At 46.5% G+C, this 20,066-nt stretch overlaps 3 protein-coding genes across 13 annotated transcripts in view; 2 read left to right on the top strand and 1 right to left on the bottom strand.

Moving 5' to 3' along the window:
- Positions 1 to 5,791, top strand: part of PTK2 (protein tyrosine kinase 2) — a 300,863-nt gene extending 295,072 nt beyond the window's left edge. For all 10 annotated transcript variants that reach the window (XM_070748364.1, XM_070748360.1, XM_070748365.1 and 7 more), the window contains 2 exons: positions 509 to 589; positions 4,640 to 5,791. In XM_070748364.1, the coding sequence (XP_070604465.1) occupies positions 509 to 589; positions 4,640 to 4,852 (294 nt within the window). In that variant the 3' untranslated portion in view covers positions 4,853 to 5,791. The remainder of the gene's footprint in view (positions 1 to 508; positions 590 to 4,639) is intronic.
- Positions 5,792 to 7,176: 1,385 nt separating this feature from the next.
- On the bottom strand, positions 7,177 to 10,298 carry RPLP1 (ribosomal protein lateral stalk subunit P1). Its single transcript, XM_070748353.1, has 4 exons — positions 10,129 to 10,298; positions 9,842 to 9,916; positions 7,418 to 7,532; positions 7,177 to 7,308 (listed from the first exon to the last, which is right to left on the bottom strand). Exons 1-4 carry the CDS (start codon positions 10,198 to 10,200, stop codon positions 7,229 to 7,231), a joined length of 342 nt encoding a protein of 113 aa, XP_070604454.1. The 5' UTR covers positions 10,201 to 10,298; the 3' UTR covers positions 7,177 to 7,228.
- An 8,114-nt stretch (positions 10,299 to 18,412) lies between these two features.
- The window catches only part of AGO2 (argonaute RISC catalytic component 2), a 71,385-nt gene continuing 69,731 nt past the window's right edge, over positions 18,413 to 20,066 (top strand). For both annotated transcript variants that reach the window (XM_070748350.1, XM_070748349.1), the window contains exon 1: positions 18,413 to 18,501. In XM_070748350.1, coding sequence (XP_070604451.1) covers positions 18,456 to 18,501 — 46 coding nt within the window. In that variant the 5' untranslated portion in view covers positions 18,413 to 18,455. The remainder of the gene's footprint in view (positions 18,502 to 20,066) is intronic.

Here is a 20,066-nt window from a genome sequence, read left to right as displayed (position 1 = left end):
GAGACACAAGGGTGTGTGTGCCCTGTCGGTACCAGTCCTTGTTCTGGTCACAAATCCATTTCTGCACAGGGCGAATCACCTCTTCGTCATCCTTAAAATCTCTTCCATGACTAACCGTACTTCTGTCGGCTGCAGATTCTCCATAAACTGTACACAAACCTTTGTGAATGTTCCCAACAGTTTCTTTCTGTGCAGTGAGAAATTCATTGAGAACATGCTGCTTGTAACGTACATCACTTACAGACGCTATTTTGAAACACTGCTGCAGCTACGTGATCTGTCTGAAGAAACACAAAATTTATACACGCACTTCTGACAATTCAAATAATGTATATCTAAAGTTTCACATTCGTACCATTTCTGTAGGCTGAGAAAAAAAATATGGTGCATTACTTTCTGGGCGACCCTCGTATAGATTTGTATTTGTTTATGCACTTTGTGTCTTGTTTTTTTTGTCAGAATGACGTTGCTCAGTTGAATTTAATTATGTTTCATTGTTTTGCGGCAGGAGGTGGGTTTGGCCTTACGAACTTTATTGGCAACGGTCGACGAAACCATCCTGGTTCTTCCAGCCAGCACTCACAGAGAGGTATCAACGCTTTAAAATCTTTCTCACTGGATTGTGGCCCATTACGTTTTTATCTAAATGACAATGCCTGTGTTTAGACTTTGCTTTATTTTCTACAACAAGTCAGATAGTTCATTAGATTTTAGGTTGGAATAAAGGTAAAGAACTGAGGGGGGGAAGGTGCCAAGTTTCTGGTTGTGTTAATTGGTAAAAATGAGTGCCTTCCTTTGAGGACTGTTCAAATACTCTGCAGCAAAGAAGAGAAAGAGGATTTGGAAGTGGACCCTGAAGGAGACAGGGAGACTGATGCCCAATTTATTTACCTTATGTGTGCAAACAAATATACATACACTCACAACACAACACCTCAACTCTGCTCACTTCGAAGACAAGCAGTAAATGAAACCATCATATCAACCAAGTTGAATCTGTCACTTGAATTCTTATCAAAATCCAAAGGATGATCATCATGATGATTATTTATTATTATTTAAGAAAATTAGATTCACAGGAAGAAGAAAAATTTAGTACATGCAGTTTATTAATACAGTGGTACCTCGGTTCTCGACCACAATCCGTTCCAGAAGTGTGGTTGAGAACCGATTTGGTCGAGAACCGAATTAATTCATCCCATAGGAAATAATGGAAATGGATTTAATTGGTTCCCAGCCCATTGACTTGCTGGGAACCAATTAAATCTACTGTATTTCCTCTATTTCCTATGGGATAAAGATCTGAGGGGACGGGGTGAGAGGGAAGGGGAGTCGGAATCCTCCCAGTCTCTACCTTGTAACTGCTCCAAGCTGCAGGAAGGGTAGGGCTGGTTGCAATACCGGCAGCTTCGGGGGGCTCCTTTCCTCAGCGGTTCAGTTGGTTGCCTCCAAGCAGCTGCACGAATTTTTTCTTTCCTGGCAGCCGGGAACGTCACGTGATGAAGGGAAGCCGCCGCCGCCAGGAAAGAAAAAGTTCGTGCAGCTGCTTGGAGGCAACCAACTGAACCGCACGATGTTCCCGGCGCTGCTGCTGCTCCTCGAGCCGCCCAGTCTCTACCTTGTAACTGCTGCAAGCTGCAGGAAGGGTAGGGCTGGCTGCAATACCGGAAGCTTCGGGGGGCTCCTTTCCTCAGCAGTTCATTACCTCCAGGCAGCTGCCTCAACCTTTTCTTTCCCAGCGGCGGCTCCGGCGGCTTCCCTTCATCACGTGACGTTCCTGACGCTGGTGCTGCTCCTCGAAGGGAAGCTGCCGGAGCGGCCGGCAGCGGGAAAGAAAAAGTTGGTGCAGCTGCCTGCATGTAACCAACTGAACCGCTGAGGAAAGGAGCCCCCCGAAGCTGCTGGGAATTGCAGCCAGCCCTACCCTTCCTGCAGCTTGGAGCACTTACAAGGTAGAGACTGGGCAGCTGTTAAGAGAGCGGCCAGGAGGGGCGTGTCGGGATTCCAACTCCCATTCCCTCTCACCTCGTCCCCTCAGATCTTACATTTCGGGTAGTAAACAAAATTTTCTGTTCAGTATCCGAATTTTTGTTCGGATACTGAAGCAAATTTTTGCAGAAAATTTTGTTCGGTTTCCAAAACGTACGAAAACAAAGGCGTTCGAAAACCGAGGTACCACTGTACTTTCAAGAGCTACCACAGTGCTTCTCTCAACTTCAGCAATTTTAAGATGCATGTACTGCCTGGATATTCTGCAGTGAGAAATTCATTGAGAACACGCTGCTTGTAACGTACATCACTTACAGACGCTATTTCGAAACACTGCTGCAGCTATGCAATCTGTTTGAAGAAACACAAAATCCAGGCATCCTAAAGTTGCTGAGGTTGACAATCACCACAAGGGCCCTCCATACAAGGCTGACTATGTTCATGATGTTGCTTGGTGGCAGGCCAAGTGATGAGGTACACAAACTCCCATTTTGCTCCTTCCACCCAAGGTAGAATAGAATAGAATTCTTTATTGGCCAAGTGTGATTGGACACTTTATGTCTTTGGAGCATATATGTGCTCTCAATGTACATAAAAAAAGAGAGACATTTGTCAAGAATCATGAAGTACAACACTCAATGATTGTCATAGGGGACAAATAAGCAATCAGGAAACAATATTAATAAAAAGTTTTAAGGATACAGGCGAGAAGCTACAGTCCCACCCTCACTCTCAGCAGGCAACTCCCCTGGCCCAGGGTGTCCAGCGGGGCCTGGCACATCCTCCTCAGAATCTGACATGATCAGAGATGGACAAGGAGCGCTCACAACAGGCCTGCAAGAAAACTACCAAGTTCAGATTTGATTTGATTTTATTGGATTTGTATGGCGCCCCTCTCCATAGACTCCGGGCGGCTAACAACAGTAGTAAACAGCTTATGACAATCCAATATAAACAGTTAAAAACCCCTATTGTAAAACCAAACATACATACAGACATACCATGCATAAAGTTGTAGAGGCCTAGGGGGAAAGAGTATCTCAGTTCCCCCATGCCTGGCGGCAGAGATGGGTTTTAAGAAGCTTACGAAAGGGAGGAGGGTGGGAGCAATTTTAATCTCTGGGGGGAGTTGGTTCCAGAGGGCCGGGGCCGCCACAGAGAAGGCTCTTCCCCTGGGTCCCGCCTAGCGGCATTTAGGCGACAGGACCCAGAGAAGGCCCACTCTGTGGGACCTAACCGGTCGCTGGGATTCGTGCAGCAGATGGCGGTCCCTGAGATAGTCTGGTCTGGTGCCATGAAGGGCTCATTGTACCCTGGTCTCTCTTCATTTGGGATCAATTTAGGGACCTTTTTTCCTCTGTTCATGTTGCTTTAGATTTGGTGAACCTTTTCAGCACCGAGTGCCCAAAACAGAGTCCACGCATACATGTGCCAAAGCACCAGAAAAAGACCAACTGGGTGGTGTAAATGCACGCACTGGCCAGCTATTCTTTGGGTTTCCGACACACGCATACGCACCAGCCAGCTGGTCTTTGGGTTTCTGGTGCCCTGGCGCATGTTCCGGTTTGAGCACGCGTGCCATAGGTTTGCCATCACGGCTTTAGATGCATTTTGACATAAGCTGCTTTTTAAAAAAAAAAGTTTTATTTTCAATTTTTAAATAGCAATAAAAAAGAAAAACTTTTCGATAATGGTATACAGATCGTTACCCAGTTCAACTTTGTAATTTATATAACTTACATTCCAATTGATATCATTCAAGTTACCCTATAAGTAATAAAGAAAATAGAAAAGCAATGAAAGAGAAAATAAGCAAAGTTCGTGGTAAAAATATATAACTCATATATTCTTATTTAAACTGTTTTTCATAAAGAGAGTCTTACATATAATTGCTATTTTTGGGTATTTCACTTTGTATTGCTCTGGATTAGTCTGTTTTGAGTCCAGCTGTTCCATTTTTTATTGGCCAAGTGTGATTGGATTTTATTAGCCAAGTGTGATTAAAGCCCTTCATGGCACCGGACCAGATTATCTCAGAGATCGCCTTCTGCTGCACGAATCCCAGCGACCAGTTAGGTCCCACAGAGTGGGTCTTCTCCGGGTCCCATTAACTAAACAATGTTGATTGGCGGGACCCAGGGGAAGAGTCTTCTCTGTGGCGGCCCCGGCCCTCTGGAACCAACTCCCCCCAGATTAGAATTGCCCCCACCCTCCTTGCCTTTCGTAAGCTACTTAAAACCCATCTCTGCTGCCAGGCATGGGGGAACTGAGATACTCTTTCCCCCTAGGCCTTTACAATTTTATGCATGGTATGTATGTATGATTGGTTTTTATAATACAGTAATGGGTTTTTAACTGTTTTTAATATTGGATTATTGTTATATGCTGTTTTATTACTGTTGTTAGCCGCCCCGAGTCTGCGGAGAGGGGCGGCATACAAATCCAATAAATAATAATAATAATAATAATGTGTTGTACCATATGATTCTTGAGAAATGTATATTTTATTTTATGTACGCTGAGAGCATATGAACCAAGACAAATTCCTTGTGTGTCCAATCACACTTGGCCAATAAAAAATTCTATTCTAATAATAATTTTTCCCCATAGTTGACATAAGCCTCTTACTCTGCGCTCTCCTCCTCCTCAGATCGAGATGGCTCAGAAACTCTTGAATTCTGACCTGGCGGAATTGATTAACAAGATGAAGCTGGCTCAGCAGTACGTCATGACTAGTTTGCAGCAGGAGTACAAGAAGCAGATGCTGACCGCCGCTCACGCTCTGGCTGTAGATGCCAAAAACTTATTGGATGTTATCGACCAAGCCAGGCTAAAATCTCTGGGCCAGTCCAGGCCCCACTAGAAGTGGAGAGCAGCGGATTTTGCATTGCGGAGTTTGAGGGCGGATCCTCATTGCAGACGCAAAAGGCAGCAGCTCTTTCAGCAGGAACGGGAATGGACGGCTCAATCCGGGAGGGACAACTCCTTGGTTCTCCCAAGTATTTTATTTTTTAATCAATGCCAAGAAAAATCCCAAAACAAGGCAAGAAAACCTTAAGAAATCCTTTTCCAAGATTTTTCCTTCCCCCCCTGCGTCATTCAGAATGTGAAACGTTTTAAAAGAGGCGAACTGCTTTTTCTTTCTTCCCAACAAAACTGACAAAAGGAATTCTTTTTTGAGCTGCAAATCCGAACTTTGTGTGAAGAATTCTGGGACACCCGAGGGCTGAGAATTCTTTCCCACAATGTTATATTGAACTGCTGTTGACTGGAACCCTTTTTTTATTGGGACACTTAATAATGCCACAAAAAAAAAATGCTAATCACAATTTACAGAGATTAAAAAAAGCTATATTTTCAAAGTATCTCATTTCAAAGCAAATTTAAAAAAAAACCCCAACAACCCTCGGCTGTATTTCCTACTTCCATGTGGATGTATGCGAACCATTGGGACAGAACGTAGCTGTAGGACACAACCACGAACTCTCCGTCTTTGTCCCACAGAACAACACGCCTGGTTTTTCTGTAGGTGTTTTCCTTCCAAGTAAGAAATGGGAGCTACATTTAGAAGTTCTGTAACCTTACATGTCTCTCCCCCCCCTCCCCCATTTTTATATAATTTATAAAGAAAGATTAAAGCCATGATAAATATTTTAAAACTGCTTGAATTCAAACTCATCAAGTGCCTGACTGTGGAACTGTTAAGAATGCATGTAACCCTTTGCGGGAGAGAATGAGGCATTTTTTGAAGTATGCAGAATTGCAAGTCCTTCAATAAAAGGAAGAAAGGAGGTGCCAAACAGCCCGGCTTCTCTAGAGAGTAAAAATGTCTTTATGTAAATATTGTGTAATGAAAAACAGAAACATGAGTCCCTTGGAGGATACATCAGGGGTCCTGGAATTTTAAGTGGTCCTAATGAATGAATGTCTCCTAGCTATAAATGGCTAGAAATTATTCTAAAGCAGATCCTAGCCAGGTGTCTCCAAACTTGGCAACTTTTAAGACTTGTGGACTTCAACTCCCAGAATTCTCCAGCCAGCCAGTTGCCATGTTTGACAAACCTCTCTAAGACCTATAAATAATCCCCGATTTAGCATTAGAGGCCAAAGTTTTTATTGCCTAGTGAGGCAGGTGAGGTTCTGCCCCATTTTACGACCTTTCTTGCCATTGTTGAGTTAGCAACATGACTGTTAATATCCCTTCTCTATTGACTTTGTCAGGTGGTTGCAAAAGATGATCATGTGACCTCGGGACACAGCAACGTTCATAAATATAGCAATAGCATTTACAGTGTTCCCTCGATTTTCGCGGGGGACGCGTTCCGAGACCGCCCGCGAAAGTTGAATTTCCACGAAGTAGAGATGCGGAAGTAAATGCACTATTTTTGGCTATGAACAGTATCACAAGCCTTCCCTTAACACTTTAAACCCCTAAATTGCAATTTCCCATTCCCTTAGCAACCATTTAGATTATTACTCGCCATGTTTCTTTATTAAAGTTTATTTTAAAAAAATATTTATTAAAGGTGGACGAAAGTTTGGTGATGGTATATGACGTCATTGGGCAGGAAAAACTGTGGTATGGGGGGGAACCCACAAAGTATTTTTTAATTAATATTTTTGAAAAACCGTGGTATAGACTTTTTGCGAAGTTTGAACCCGCACAAATCGAGGGAACACTGTACTTGTATATCACTTCATAGTGCTTTTACAGCCCTCTCTATGCAGTGTACAGAATCAGCCTCTTGCCCACAATAATCTGGGCCCTCATTTTACCCATCCCGGGAGGATAGAAGGCCGAGTCGGTGGTGAGATTTGAACTGCTGAACTAGCAGTTAGCTGAAGTAGCCTGCAGTGTTGCACTCTAACCACTGTGCCACCCTGGCTCTCTATTAAGAGTGTTGCCAAGCATCCAAATATTGACCACGTGATCCTGAGGATTTTCCACAGATGTGAAAGAACAGAGATTACTGTTACAAGATTACAAAATTGCTTTTTTGTAGTGCCCATTGTAGCTTCGCATGGTCACTAAATGGTTATGAGCCAAGGACTACCTGTAGTAGCTTTAAAAATGGCAGCTTGCAAATGGCAAGCAGAATTTGGTCAGCCACCTTATACACTTATCTGTAGCAAGTGGAGAACCACAAACATTACACGCACCTGCAGCATTCGTCAACAAAGACCAAATTTAATTCAAATTCTTTTTCTCTTTATTATAAAGAGTAGAAAAAAACCCGGATCAGTCAAAAAGGCCGAAGCCCATGTCGTCGTCGGATTCTTCGGATTCTTCTTTCTTTTCTTCCTCTTTCTTCTCTTCAGCTACAAAACAACAGGGGAGATTAAGCCAAGTCCAATTTTACCCCACCCCACACAATCAGAAAGGGACTCAAAAAAAAAAAAAGCATTTGGAAGGAGCGGTTCCACTCACCAGGAGCAGCACCTCCGGCAGAGGCCCCCCCTCCAGCAGGGGCCGAGGCCGCTGGAGCACCACCACCGGCTCCAACGTTGCAGATGAGGCTTCCGATGTCAATGTTGGTCAGAGCCTGTGGTCACAAGTCAGAAAACGGCAAAGCTTTAGCACCCTGCTAAACTTCCATTGTATGGGCCAAGCTTCCATTGTAAAACCTTTATGGAACATAATTTTCAGCCCTGGCTACTTTTTTTTAGAAAGACTTGTGGACTTCAAGTCCCAGAATCCCCTCAACCACAGAAGGGCAGGCTGGGAAATTCTGGGACTTGAAGCCCACGTGTCTTAAAAGTTGCCATGGTTGACAAGCACTACAGAAATTGTAACGTACTCCAGAACACAGGTGTCAAACTCAAGGCATCATCATGTTGTCATCACGTCATGTTTCATGACATTTTCCTCCTACACAGCTGGGATAGGCAGTCATGTGGCACATCTGGCCCGCAGGCCACCAATTTGATACCCGTTCCAGAAGCACGTATGAAGCTACTTGTATCACAAAACTATCTTGTTGAATTTTTTTATGCCTAGGTGGCTTTACAAGTTCTAAAATGAAAAACCAAAACTATGTATTATAGAGCAGTGATGGTGAACCTCTGGCACACGGAGCCGTATCGGCCAGCACATGAGCTGTTGCCTTAGCTCCAGTGTGTATGTGCAGGCTGGCCAGCTGATTTTTAGCTCAGAGGCTCTGGGTATTTTTGGCTTCCAGAGGGCCTGAGGGGATGGGGGAGTTTTTACCCTTGGGAAATAGTCCACTTATGGCCTCCAGACGGCCATTTTCGCCCTCCCCAAGCTCTGAATTATGGTATGTGCAGATGTGTTTTTAGCACACAAGGAAAAGGTCCTGTATCACTGTTAGTGTATACTGTTCAAAAAAATAAAGGGAACACTCAAAAGAACACATCCTAGATCTGAATGAATGAAATATTCTCATTCACTACTTTGTTCTGTACAAAGTTGGATGCGCACAACAACCTGTGAAATTGATTGTCAATCAGTGTTGCTTCTTTGATTTACTTGGAGTTCTATTGTGTTGTTTAAAGTGTTCCCTTTATTTTTTTATTGAAAATAAAAAAGTTGTCTTGTCAAAGTCTGTAGAAGTGGTTTTGGACAGAGAGTTCTCTAGCTGCTTTGCTGACCACTACCATCTTTCTGCGAAAATAAGACCTTGTCTTATATTTTTTTTAAACTCTGAAATAAGCGCTTGGCCTTATTGCCACGTGTGCGTGTCTTAATTTGGGAAAAACAGGGTAGTGAATGATAGCTCCCAACCGGGTGTGTCTTCACCACTGAGCAGCAGCTTTACACCAGGAAAGTCCCAGTGTGTATAGTTGCCTCCCTTTTCCTACGATTTTAGCCTGAAGCAAAGATGATGCTAAACTACACTGCTGAAAAAAATAAAGACAACACAATATCCAAGTAAATAAAATGTCTGTGAAATCAAACTGTCCACATAGGAAAGCTACACTGATTGACAATCAATTTCACATGCTGTTCTGCACATTCAACAGAACAAAGAATTCAATGAGGATATTTCATTCAGATCTAGGTGTGATATTTGAGTGTTCCCTTTATTTTTTTTTGAGCATTGTATATCTCACCCCACGAATGCTGTCAATTCCCAGGATTTGCTCTGACGAAGAAGCAGCTCAGAAAGTGCAGCTAGTGCTCAACTTACAACCATTTTGCTTTAGTGACTATTTAAAATTGCAACTGTCCTGAAAGAAGCCACACATGATAAAGTTTCCACACTGTAACCCAGTGGTTCTCAACCTGGGGGTTGGGGCCCCTTTGGGGGTCATAATCGTTTCACGGGGTCGCCTAAGACCATGGGAAAAGACAAATTTCCCAGGGTGTTAGGAACTAAAGCTTCTATTCTGGTGCTTTGGAGCATATTTTTTTACAATCTGACCAATCAGATGTTTACAGTGGGGTTGTCCCCGACCTTCCTGCCAATCATCTTAAAGCTCTACTAGACTTATGGTTGGGAGTCATCACATGAGGAGCCATATTAAGGGATCGCAGAATTAGAAAGGTTGAGAACCTTGCATTCCTCCCCATTAAAATTCAGATGCATATACTAATTTCAGTGTCCCAGGATCTTACTGAGAAGCAAAATCAAGCCGAATTCACTTAAGCACCTTACTAACAATCATAACAAAGCTCATTTAACCGTGGTAAGGAAGGTGGTAAAAAGTGGCCAAAACTTCGCTTGGCAGCTGTCTTAACTTCGCTAGGGGAATTTTAAGGCTCAACCATGGTCGTAAGTCGAGGACCGCTATGGTCGCAAGTCGAGGACCGCTATGGTCGCAAGTCGAGGACTACCGGCATCTTCCGGCCCTAAGTGGCCAACCGGATCTTCTGCTGCCTTTTTTCTTTTACCTTTGCGAAGAGCCCCGGCCAGAAGGGCTCCACGTTCACTCCCGCCGCTTTGATGAGGGCGTTGATTTTATCCTCCTAGAAAGCAAAGACAGACACCGCTTAAAATACATACATGACGATACACAGAACTTCGCGCTTCGCTGCCCGCCACGAGGGCCGCTGGGGGGGGGGGCGTAGGCGAGATCTGAGCTGGCCTCGCGAGAAGTGACAAGCCAGGCGGGCCTCCTCTACCATCACCACCACCACGCCGGGCCCACGAGGCCTTCTTGCCGCCCCGCCGCTCTCACCGTGACGGTGACTTCGTCGTCGTGCAGGATGAGGGCGGAGTAAATGCAGGCGAGCTCGGAGACGGAGGCCATGGCTGGGAGTCGGGGGCGTGCGGTGCCAGTCGCCGGGGAAACGCGGCCTTAGCTTCGGCTGAAGAACACAGCACCTTCAACGCCACGAGAGCAGGACTGAGAAAGCGCGCCGGCCTGGCCCACGGCTTATAAGGAAACACGCAGCCAATCGCGAGCCGGTTTGGCCTGAACGCAGCTAATTGCAGAGCAGGCGGAAAACACTGGCCAATCCGGCTCGGCCGCGGGGCGGGACTCCGTTTTGAGCCAGCCCCTCGCGAGAACTTGGAAGGCCAATCACAGTGACCAGTGCTTCCTCGGGAAAGAGGAATTCGGACCAATCGACGACAGTGATATTGATCACTGAATATAGGCTGAGGCCTTCTCAAGTCTCCCCCATTGTGCTTTGTGGTATTTATATATATATTTTAAAAATACCCCAAAATAAATGGACCCGCCAGCCGCCCATATCCCAAATCAAATTGACAGGCATTATAAGAAAACGAAGAAGCCGATAGAACCGTATTTCTCAACTGGAGTCCTCCAAAAGGAAGGGCTGCACTTCAACTCGGTAGCTCATCTCTTCCGGCGGAAACGGCTTCTTGGCCAGAAATCAGCGAGAACGCGTGAAGATGCCTCATGGTGAAAACTTCCGCCACTCCCGCTTCCTCTTTCCGGCAACGCTATTGAGGCGCCGGAAATAAGCTGCTAGGCGGGAAAGAGGCGCTACGGTCATCCCTCTGCGTCACGGCTAAGGACGACGGGAGTTGCAGTCTGAAACGTTCCCGCTGTTCAGGATGGGTACTCTAGGGCAGTGTTTCCCAACCTTTTTTGAGCCGCGGCACATTATTCATGTTTTCAAAATTCTGGGGAACACTGAAGGGGGGGGGCGGGGGGCTAAAGAAAAGTTTGGACAAAAAAAAAATCTCTTCCTCCATTTCACTCTATTTCTCCCTCCCTCTTTCTCTCTCTTCCTTCCTTCCCTTCTTTCTCTCCATCCCTCTTTCTTTCTTTCTTCCTCTCTTTTTTGCTCTTTCTCTCTCCCTCCTTCCCTCCCTCTATGTCTTTCCCTCTCCCTCCTTCCCCCCTTTCTCTCTCTCTTGCTTTCTTTCCCTCTCTTTCTCTTGCTTTCTTTCTCTCATTCTCTCTCCCCTCCTTTTTCTCTCTCTCTCTTTCTCTCTCGTTCACCACGCCAGCAACAGAGAGAAAAAGAAAGAGCGAAAGAGAGTGGAGTGCGCAGCAGCCATCAGCCTCCTCGCCCTCCCAGACGTCCCCAGCGCCCGGCCTCGCGCCGCCTCCCGTTAGCCCGGCCGAAAGCCACACAGTCCCGGACTCCCGGATTGCTCGCTTCTCCGGCCAGCGCGGCGCTTTCCTGGGCAGATGGCTTTGCTGACCGGAGAAACGAGCGATCCAGGAGTCCGGGACTGTGTGGCTTTGCGCCATGAAGAGAAAACGGCAGCAGGGAAAAGTTGGCCGTTTTCTCTTCATGGCGCAAAGCCACACAGTCCCGGACTCCCGGATTCCTCGCCCCAAGGCAGGAGGCGGTGGCGGAGAAGAGTGGGCGGATTGGGCGGGCAATGGGGCAGGACGGAGAAGCCAGGGGCGCGTTTGGCCGGAGGCACCGTGGGGAGCAGGGGCAGGGTGGTGCGGCAGTAGGAGTAAAGGGAGCCGCGGCTGCCCCTGCCTCCCCACGGTGCCTCCGGCCAAACGCGCCCCTGGCTTCTCCGCCCTGCCCCATTGCCCGCCCGATCCGCCCACTCTCCTCCGCCGCCTCTCGCCGCGGCACACCTGACGGTGTCTCGCGGCACACCAGTGTGCCGCGGCACACCGGTTGGGAAATGCTGCTCTAGGGCAGGGGTCTCTAACCTTGGGAACTTTAAGACTTGTGGATTTCAAAGCCCACAAAAAAAAAAGTTGGCTGAGGAACTCTGGGAGTTGAAGTCCGCAGGTTGTAAAGTTGCCAAGGTTGAAGATCCCTGCTCTAGAGTCGCCCATAGGCTAGATGAAGCCAGTGGATCCGAGCTGCGAATATCCGGACTAAACTGAAGTGGATCTGGGCTAGAAAAATCGGAATAGCCGCTAGAGGGCAGCACGTGAAGATTAGTCTAAGCCTTAGTGATTCCCAAAGTGTGGTACGCGAAGGGGGGGGGGGGGGCGCAGTGGGGTTGGGAAAATGGAGCTCCACCCCAGAGCACCCAATTGCACTGAAAGATGTTGAAAGGAAATGCAATGTGTCCTCCATAAGCCACGGCCACAGTGTGGTAGAGTTTGGTGGGGGTACACATTTAGAAAAAGTTCTGAAATACATCTTGCCTTTTCCAACTTCATATTTATGTGAAGTTGCTTTTTCAGCAGTTGTAGACATTAAGTCGAAAAAAGGGAACCGTATTGGGCGTTGAACTGTATCTGGCTCCTCATTTTACCCACCTAGGATGGATGGAAGGCTGAGTCAACCTTGAGCTGGTGGCGAGATTTGAACTGCTGAACCAGTTAGCAGTCAGCTGAAATAGCCTGCAGTGCTGCACTCTAATCACTGCGCAACCCTGCCCTCTCAAAAATGAGGAACACCCAGCTGCTAGCGCGCCTGCTAGATATTCAAGGAACCACCAGATGGATCTATATGGTGTCTGGGATGGACTGTCTGAATGGAGCTATGCCTGAAGAGGAAATATGTGGCACTCGATAGCCTAGCCTAGCCACTTACATCTGAACCAGTCGTGTGCTGCAGCTGCCAGAAAAGCCCACACAGTTCTACGCTGTATTATCAGAGGGATAGAATCAAGATCATGTGAAGTGTTGTACAACTTTAAGTTTTAATTTAAGACTGTACTTGGAATAGTCCATCCACAATATCAAAAATATGTTGAGATTCAGTGATTCTCAACCTTCCTAATGCCGCGACCCTTTAATGCAGTTCATGTTGTGGTGACTCCCAATGATAAAATAATAAAATTATTAGGATATTTAGGGGTGGGTTCTAACTTACCTTGCTTCCTCCTACACTGCGTGGCTGCATCTCATGAGCACACATGCACTTTGTGCGCATACAGTACTGATTTTTTTTAAAAAAATTAAAAAGCCAAAAACAAGATGGCTCTGGATGTGCAGTGCTGGAAATTCAGCTTCTGTGCATGCTCAGAGGTTCCCATGGTGTAGATTTATTTATTTTTATAGTAGTCTATTTGCATGTGAATGGAACTACCTGCAGACAGATAGAGGAGGGGAGTATCGGTTCCTAAGATCATTGGAAATATGTTTTTTCCTATGGTCTTAAGTGACCCCTGTGAAAGGGTTGTTCGACCCCCAAAGGGGTTGTGACCCATAGGTTGAGAACTGCTGCTCTAGAGTCTAGAAAGGACGCAGAGAAGAGCAGCAAAGAGAATTAGGTTGACTGGAAGCCAAAACATGAAGAACAGTTGCAGGAATTGGCTATGTCTAGTCTAATAAAAATCAGGTCTAGGGGTGACGTGATAGTCTTCCAAAAGTATGAGCCGGGGTGGCGCAGCAGGTAGAGTGCTGTACTGCAGGCCACTGAAGCTGACTTGTAGATCTGAAGGTCAGCGGTTCAAATCTCATCACCGGCTCAAGGTTGACTCAGCCTTCCATCCTTCCGAGGTGGGTCAAATGAGGACCCGGATTGTGGGGACAATAGCCTAGCTCTGTTAAAAAGTGCTATTGCTAACATGTTGTAAGCCACCCTGAGTCTAAGGAGAAGGGCGGCATAAAAATCGAATAAATAAATAAATAAGTAAGTAAGTAATTAAGTCACTGCCACAAAGAAGAGGAAATCGACCGATTCTCCAAAATAGCTGAAGGCAAGTGAAGAAGCAACGGAATGAAGCTTATCAAGGGGATCCAACTTAGATCTAAGGAGAAATTTCCTGTTAGAACCATTAATCAGTGAGAGTTTGCTTCCAGAAGTTGTGGGTGCTCCATCATTGGATGTTTTTAAAATGATTCAACAACCAATTGTCTGAAATGGAATAAGGCAGGGGTGTCAAACTTGAGTCATCACATGACGTATTTTGACTCCCCCCCCCTTGCTAAACTTAAACTAAAGTTAGACATCCTGGTATAAGATCTCCTGCTGAAGCAGAGGGTGGACTAGAAGATTTCTACCTGTTATTCTGTTCTGAACTGAGCGGTTCAGAATAGGGAACTAAGGAAGACGAGGGGGCATACGATCACCATATTTAACTTCTACGGCATGCTGCATATATTGTAAAAAACACCGTATTGTAACAAATGGCACTCAGATGCTGAAACTGTCTCGATGACATGATTTCATTAGCTAAAAATAATGGTGAAAGTCATTAGGAAAGTGAAAATGAGAAGTGAAAAATGTGGTTTTATGTTAGCTATTAAAAAGGCAGCCTTTATATTTGGAGAATTCCCAGTTGATGGTATAAGATGGTATAAGTGTCAGAGGTTTGCTTCTCATCCGTTTTGCTTCTCACCCAAGAAGCTTCTTCCGCTCTGAAGAAGCTTCTTGGATGAGAAGCAAAACATCTTCAGACAAACCAGAAAGTCCACTTGCGTCTTGGGGGTGACCTGGATGACTGAGAATCTCCACAGACAAGTGAAGATAGGTAGTAGTTTTGTTTTCTGGACTGAAAGTGAGCATTACGTTGCAAGTTGTGAAGTGAAGATTAATTTCTAGGAAGCAAATGACAAACTGCAGCAAGATCATTCCTCTTAAGGGTATTTCAATATTTATTAAGATCAGAGTAGTAAAAACCTCCCTTTCCCCAGTCATAACATACTCTGAAAGATGAACATTGAGAAAAAAAACCCAGACCCTTTCAGATTATGGATTTGGAGATAACCCTTGGATTGCAAGAATTGGTTGGTCAATCATCCCTGGACTTAAAAGCTTAACTGCTCAATTGTGGCTCTAATCATCAAACAGAATTAGACTCATTCTTTGAGCAAATACGCCAGTGTTTCCCAACCTTGGCAACTTGAAGAGATCTGGACTTCAACTCCCAGAATTCCCCAGCCAGTTGGGAAACACTGATATATGCAACTGGAGTAGGAAAAGAGAGGCTGCTTTGCATGGTTAAAGTAGAAGGGAATTTTGCTCTTCAGTCCCTATGTCCAACTCTTCATGACCCTACAGATCATCACATGCCAGTGTCCCCTATCCTCCAATGTCACCCCGTTTGCCCAAAGTCATGTTCATTGTGTCAATGATGCCCTCTAACCATCTGCGGTTCCCTTCTCCTTTGGCCTTCCATCTTACCCAACATCAGGGTCTTTCCTGAGGAATCCTCTCTTCTCATTTGGTGGCCAAAGTGTTTGAGCTTCAGCTTCCAGATAACAGCTTTTGAAGAGACCTTGAAGGTCCTCTAGTCCAACCCTATACCATTTCAGACAAGTGGCTGTCTAGTCTCTTCTTGAAAAGCCTTCAGTCTGGGTTGATTTCCTTTAGGGTGGAAAGGGATGGAGGGGCTCAGAGGGGCTGTGTTCGGAAGAGGTACCAGGCTACTTTTGCTGACTGCAGTCTGGCAGCAGTCTGGCAGTTCGATCCTAACTGGCTCAAGATTGATTCAGTCCTCCATCCTTCTAAAATGAGGACCCAGATTATTGGGCGCAAGAGTCTGACTCTAAACTGGAGAGGGCTATAAACCACTTTGAAGCTGTATGTAAGTCTAAGTGCAGTACTGCAAGCTACTTCTGCTGATCACTGGCTGCCAGCAGTTTGGCAGATCGAATCTCAGCAGACTCAAAGTTGACTCAGCCTTCCATCCTTCCAAGGTCGGTAAAATGAGGACCCAGATTGTTGGGGGGCAATAGGCTTACTCTCTTTAAATCATTCAGAGAGGGCTGTGAAGCACTGTGAAGCGGTATATAAATCAAAATGCTATTGCTAGGTTGTATTGCTGTTAATTAAAATAGTCTGAGATAACAATCCATTGTCTGAATTTTTGTCTATGTGAGTTTCTGGGCTATATACATTTTCTACATTTTTTTTTAAAAAAAGGAACATCAAAATAGATGAAAATATTGAAGGACCAAAGCCAGAAGGGCAAATTAGGACATGGATTGATGGGACAACTTATGATTCATTTTCCTCCTCTCTCACCAGCCATCAACAGCCAGCAGGAAACCACCAACCACTTTTAAAAGCAGTGTTTCTCAACCTTGGCAACCCGAAGATCTGAGGACTTAAGAGGCTGCCTTCTTCACCTGCTTCAGCATGAAGCTCAGGGTTCAACCAGCAGAAGCATTTGGTGTGCGTTTGTGTTAATGGCTATTTGAGCATTAGGTAGAGCAGCCCAGGAAGCCACTGTTATGTATAATATGTTAAGCTATGACATGTAATGAACATTCAAGAGGAGTAATGAATTTACATTACATTTAAGATATGGAATGAACTTTCAAGAGGAGATTGGATTGCCATCTGTCTGGGGTGGTGTAGGGTTTCCTGCTTGAGCAGGGGGTTAGACTAGTTGACCTAAAAGGTCCCTTAAAAATTAACTGGTTGCATGAAGAGATATCCAGGATGGATTTAAAAATTAACATGCCAAATACAAAGAAGAGGGGGTCACACTATTTTCCAGGGCACCAGAGGGCCGTATCAGGAGCAACACATGGAAGCTGACCAAGGAGAGGTTCAACCTGGAAATAAGGAAGAACTTCCTGATGGTGAGAGCGATCAACTGGTGGAACGGCCTGCCAGCGGAGGTTGTGAACGCCTCAACACATTCAAAAAGAGACTGGACTGCCATCTGACTAGGGTGATGTAGGATCTCCTGCTTGAGCAGGAGGTTGGGCTAGATGACCTGCAAGGTCCCCTTCAACTCTAATAATAAGATAAAAATAAAAACAAAAATAATATGCTGTGAATAAGTTGGAAGGGACCTTAGAGGTCTTCTAGTCCAACCCCCTGATCAGGCAGAAAACTATACCGTTTCAAACCAATGGATGGATTGCTATTTATAAAAAGACATATATTACATTATTTCAATTGTTGAACAATGTACCGGGTTTAAATAAATGAAGTAGGTTAAAAAAAAACCCTTCTGCTTTGCAAGTGACCCTTCCACATCTCTCTCATGGACATCCTTTCCTTTTGTTTTACCACGGTTCTCACAACCCACTTAACACGTATGCATGGCAAGCCGCCTGTCATCTGCACCTATAACTGTCCCTCTTGGTTCTGCAACCGAACAAGACGGACACAGACTTCAGAGGATAATCAGAACTGCAGAAAAAACATTGGCTTTTCAAGAATCAAAAAGAGGGCTGTGAAAATATTTACTGACCCCACACGTCCTGGACATAAACTTTCAACTCCTACCCACCAAACGTCGCTACAGAACACTGCACACCAAGACAACTAGAAACAACAGTCCCCCCCCCCCCCGAAAACCATCACTCTGCTAAACAAATAATTATCTCAACACTGTCAAACTATTTACTAAGTCTGCACTACTATTATTACTAGTTTTTCTCCATCATTCCTATCACCCATTTTCTCCCACTTAGGACTGTATGACTATAACTTGTTGCTTGTATCCTTAAGATTTTTATTAATATTGACCGTTTCCTCATTGCTTATTTGACCCCTATGACCACCATTCACTTTTGTACCGCATGATTCTTGACAAATATATATTTTCTTTTATGTACACTGAGAGCATATGCACCAAGACAAATTCCTTGTGTGTCCAATTACATTTGGCCAATAAAAAATTCTATTCTATTCTATCCGGCATCCCCCACTCCACCCAAGCCATTAACTCGGAGAAAAGGGTCCCCCGCGAGAAAAGCCTCGGAAAGACCCGGGACGGGCGACCCGCGAACGCCGCGTTCACACGAGATGCTAATCTCGGGTCAGCCAAAGCACCGTGTTGGCCCAATCCTTGTAAAAAACAGCCGAACTCAGAAAACTCGGCATCTTCCCGGCTCGTTCCCGGAACCCACCGGGACAGAACCGCCGCCGTCGACGCGGCCCGGCACGTGGGAACCGGCGGCCGCCTCGTTCCCCCTTGAAGGCCGGCTGAGATGCCCGGTCGGGGCTCTTCTCCTGGCCGGGCCGGGGCAGTTGAAAGGGGTCGGTCGGCTAGCGGCGACGACGACTACGGCGGCGGCGAGACTCGCAGGGCGGCCGCAGGGAGGGCGGCCCCATTGCCAGCCTCTCGGGGCGGAGGCGCGGGCGGAGGCGGGTTTCCTTTCTTTCGGCCGCCCCTGCCGCCGCCGTTGCTCCTGCCCTCGCCGCCGCCGCCTGGACTCCCGCGCCGCTCGCCTCCCACGCAGCCCGGCGCTCGGCCGCCATGTACCCGGCCGGGGGAGCCGCCCCCGGGGCCGCCGCGGGGCCCGGTGAGTCCCGTGTAGGGGTGGGGGGTGAGGAGAGAAGGAAAGGAGGGAGGAGGGCGAAAAGATGGGGCGGCGTGTCTAGGGCCAAAAGTGCCGGCGCCGGGCCTGAGGGGAGCCGGCGCCGGGCTGGGCCTCGGACGCCGCTCTGAGGGGCTCCTCCGGGAGTCTGAGGGGGCTCCGGCGCGGGTGGCACGCGGGAAGGAGGCCCCGAGTTCCCCCCTCAGATGCTGAGTCTGAGGGAGCGCGGCGGGCCCAGCTCTGAGGAGACTTTTGCGGCCGGGCAGGGGGAAAAGGTGCCTCACGGGGTGTGTGTTTGTGTGGGGGGAAAGAAACCCGCGTGTCAAGCGCTGAACGCGAGGAGTCGACTCGGGGTGTTGGGGGTGAAGAGGTGGCCGTGAGGAAAGGCGTCTTTCCCTGAGGGGAGCCGGCCCCATGAGTCCCCCCCCCCCCCTTCCCTCACGACGAGCCTGAGGCGACCGTTGAGGGGAGCGTTTGTCTCTTCTGTGAGGAACCCGCCAAGAAGCAAAAAAGTGGGGGCTGCTCTTGGTCCCTCCTTTGTGAGGCGCGCGGGGGGGGGGGGAGGAATACCTCAGGTCAAACCGGGTGGACATTTATTGGGGTGATCTTCGCATTCTCTCCACCCCCCCAAACATCTTGGCTAAAAACCAGGGTGCTTAATGTATAAAATCTCTCCTCCAAACAAACACACAGGCACACACAATTTGATATCTGGTTGCAATCGTGTCTCAGGGCACTTGAGAAATTAATAATAATAATAACAACAGCAACAACAACAAAACAATAACAACAACAACAACAATAATATCTGCACACATCATACGAAAATATATCACCCAGACCTAGACGCTTGGGAAGTGTTCGACTTGTGATATTGTGGTACAAAATCCAGAATATCAATCTCTTTTGCTGTGTGTTACTGTGTTTTGTGAATATAATAATACTAATACTGCTAATAATACATGGATCTGCCTGCAGAAAATACATCACACAGTCCTAGACTCTTGGGAAGTGTTCAGCTTGTGATATTGTGATACGAGATCCAGCTCGTTAGCTGTGTATTGCTGGTTTTTGCGAATAAAATAATAATAATAATAATGATAATGATAATAATAATAACAATAACAACTTGATATTAATCTAAGTAAGCCCCCTTCAGAACTTCAGGCGTGTCTCTCATTCTCTTTGGGAGTCCCCCCCCCTTAAACATGCGTGTTCCCAGCCCCTCCTGGTTCTCTCCCCTTTTTTTGCAAAAAAAGCCTTGTCCTCCAAGAAGAAAAAGCCCCAAGATTTCACCCTCTTTTTGAAAAGTTGGCTTGTTGCTTAAGACAGCCTGGGTGGTTTTTGCTTCCCCCCCCCCCCCAAACTTGCAAAAGAACACAACCCAGGCTTGGTTAGGAAGCTATGGGGTGGCTTATGGGTTTCCAAGGGAGCGGAGGGGAGGTGGCTTATTGGAAAGATGGGAGCTGGGAAATGTAGTTCTCCCTGGTCTCTTTTGAGAGCCTGCCCCTTGTTTTCTCCCTCGCCTTGTAAAGGATAGAGTTTCAGTC

Source organism: Erythrolamprus reginae, chromosome 3, assembly GCF_031021105.1.
Source record: "Erythrolamprus reginae isolate rEryReg1 chromosome 3, rEryReg1.hap1, whole genome shotgun sequence".
In the NCBI taxonomy this organism is placed as follows: domain Eukaryota; kingdom Metazoa; phylum Chordata; class Lepidosauria; order Squamata; family Dipsadidae; genus Erythrolamprus; species Erythrolamprus reginae.
This window is presented reverse-complemented; position numbering and strand designations above follow the sequence as displayed.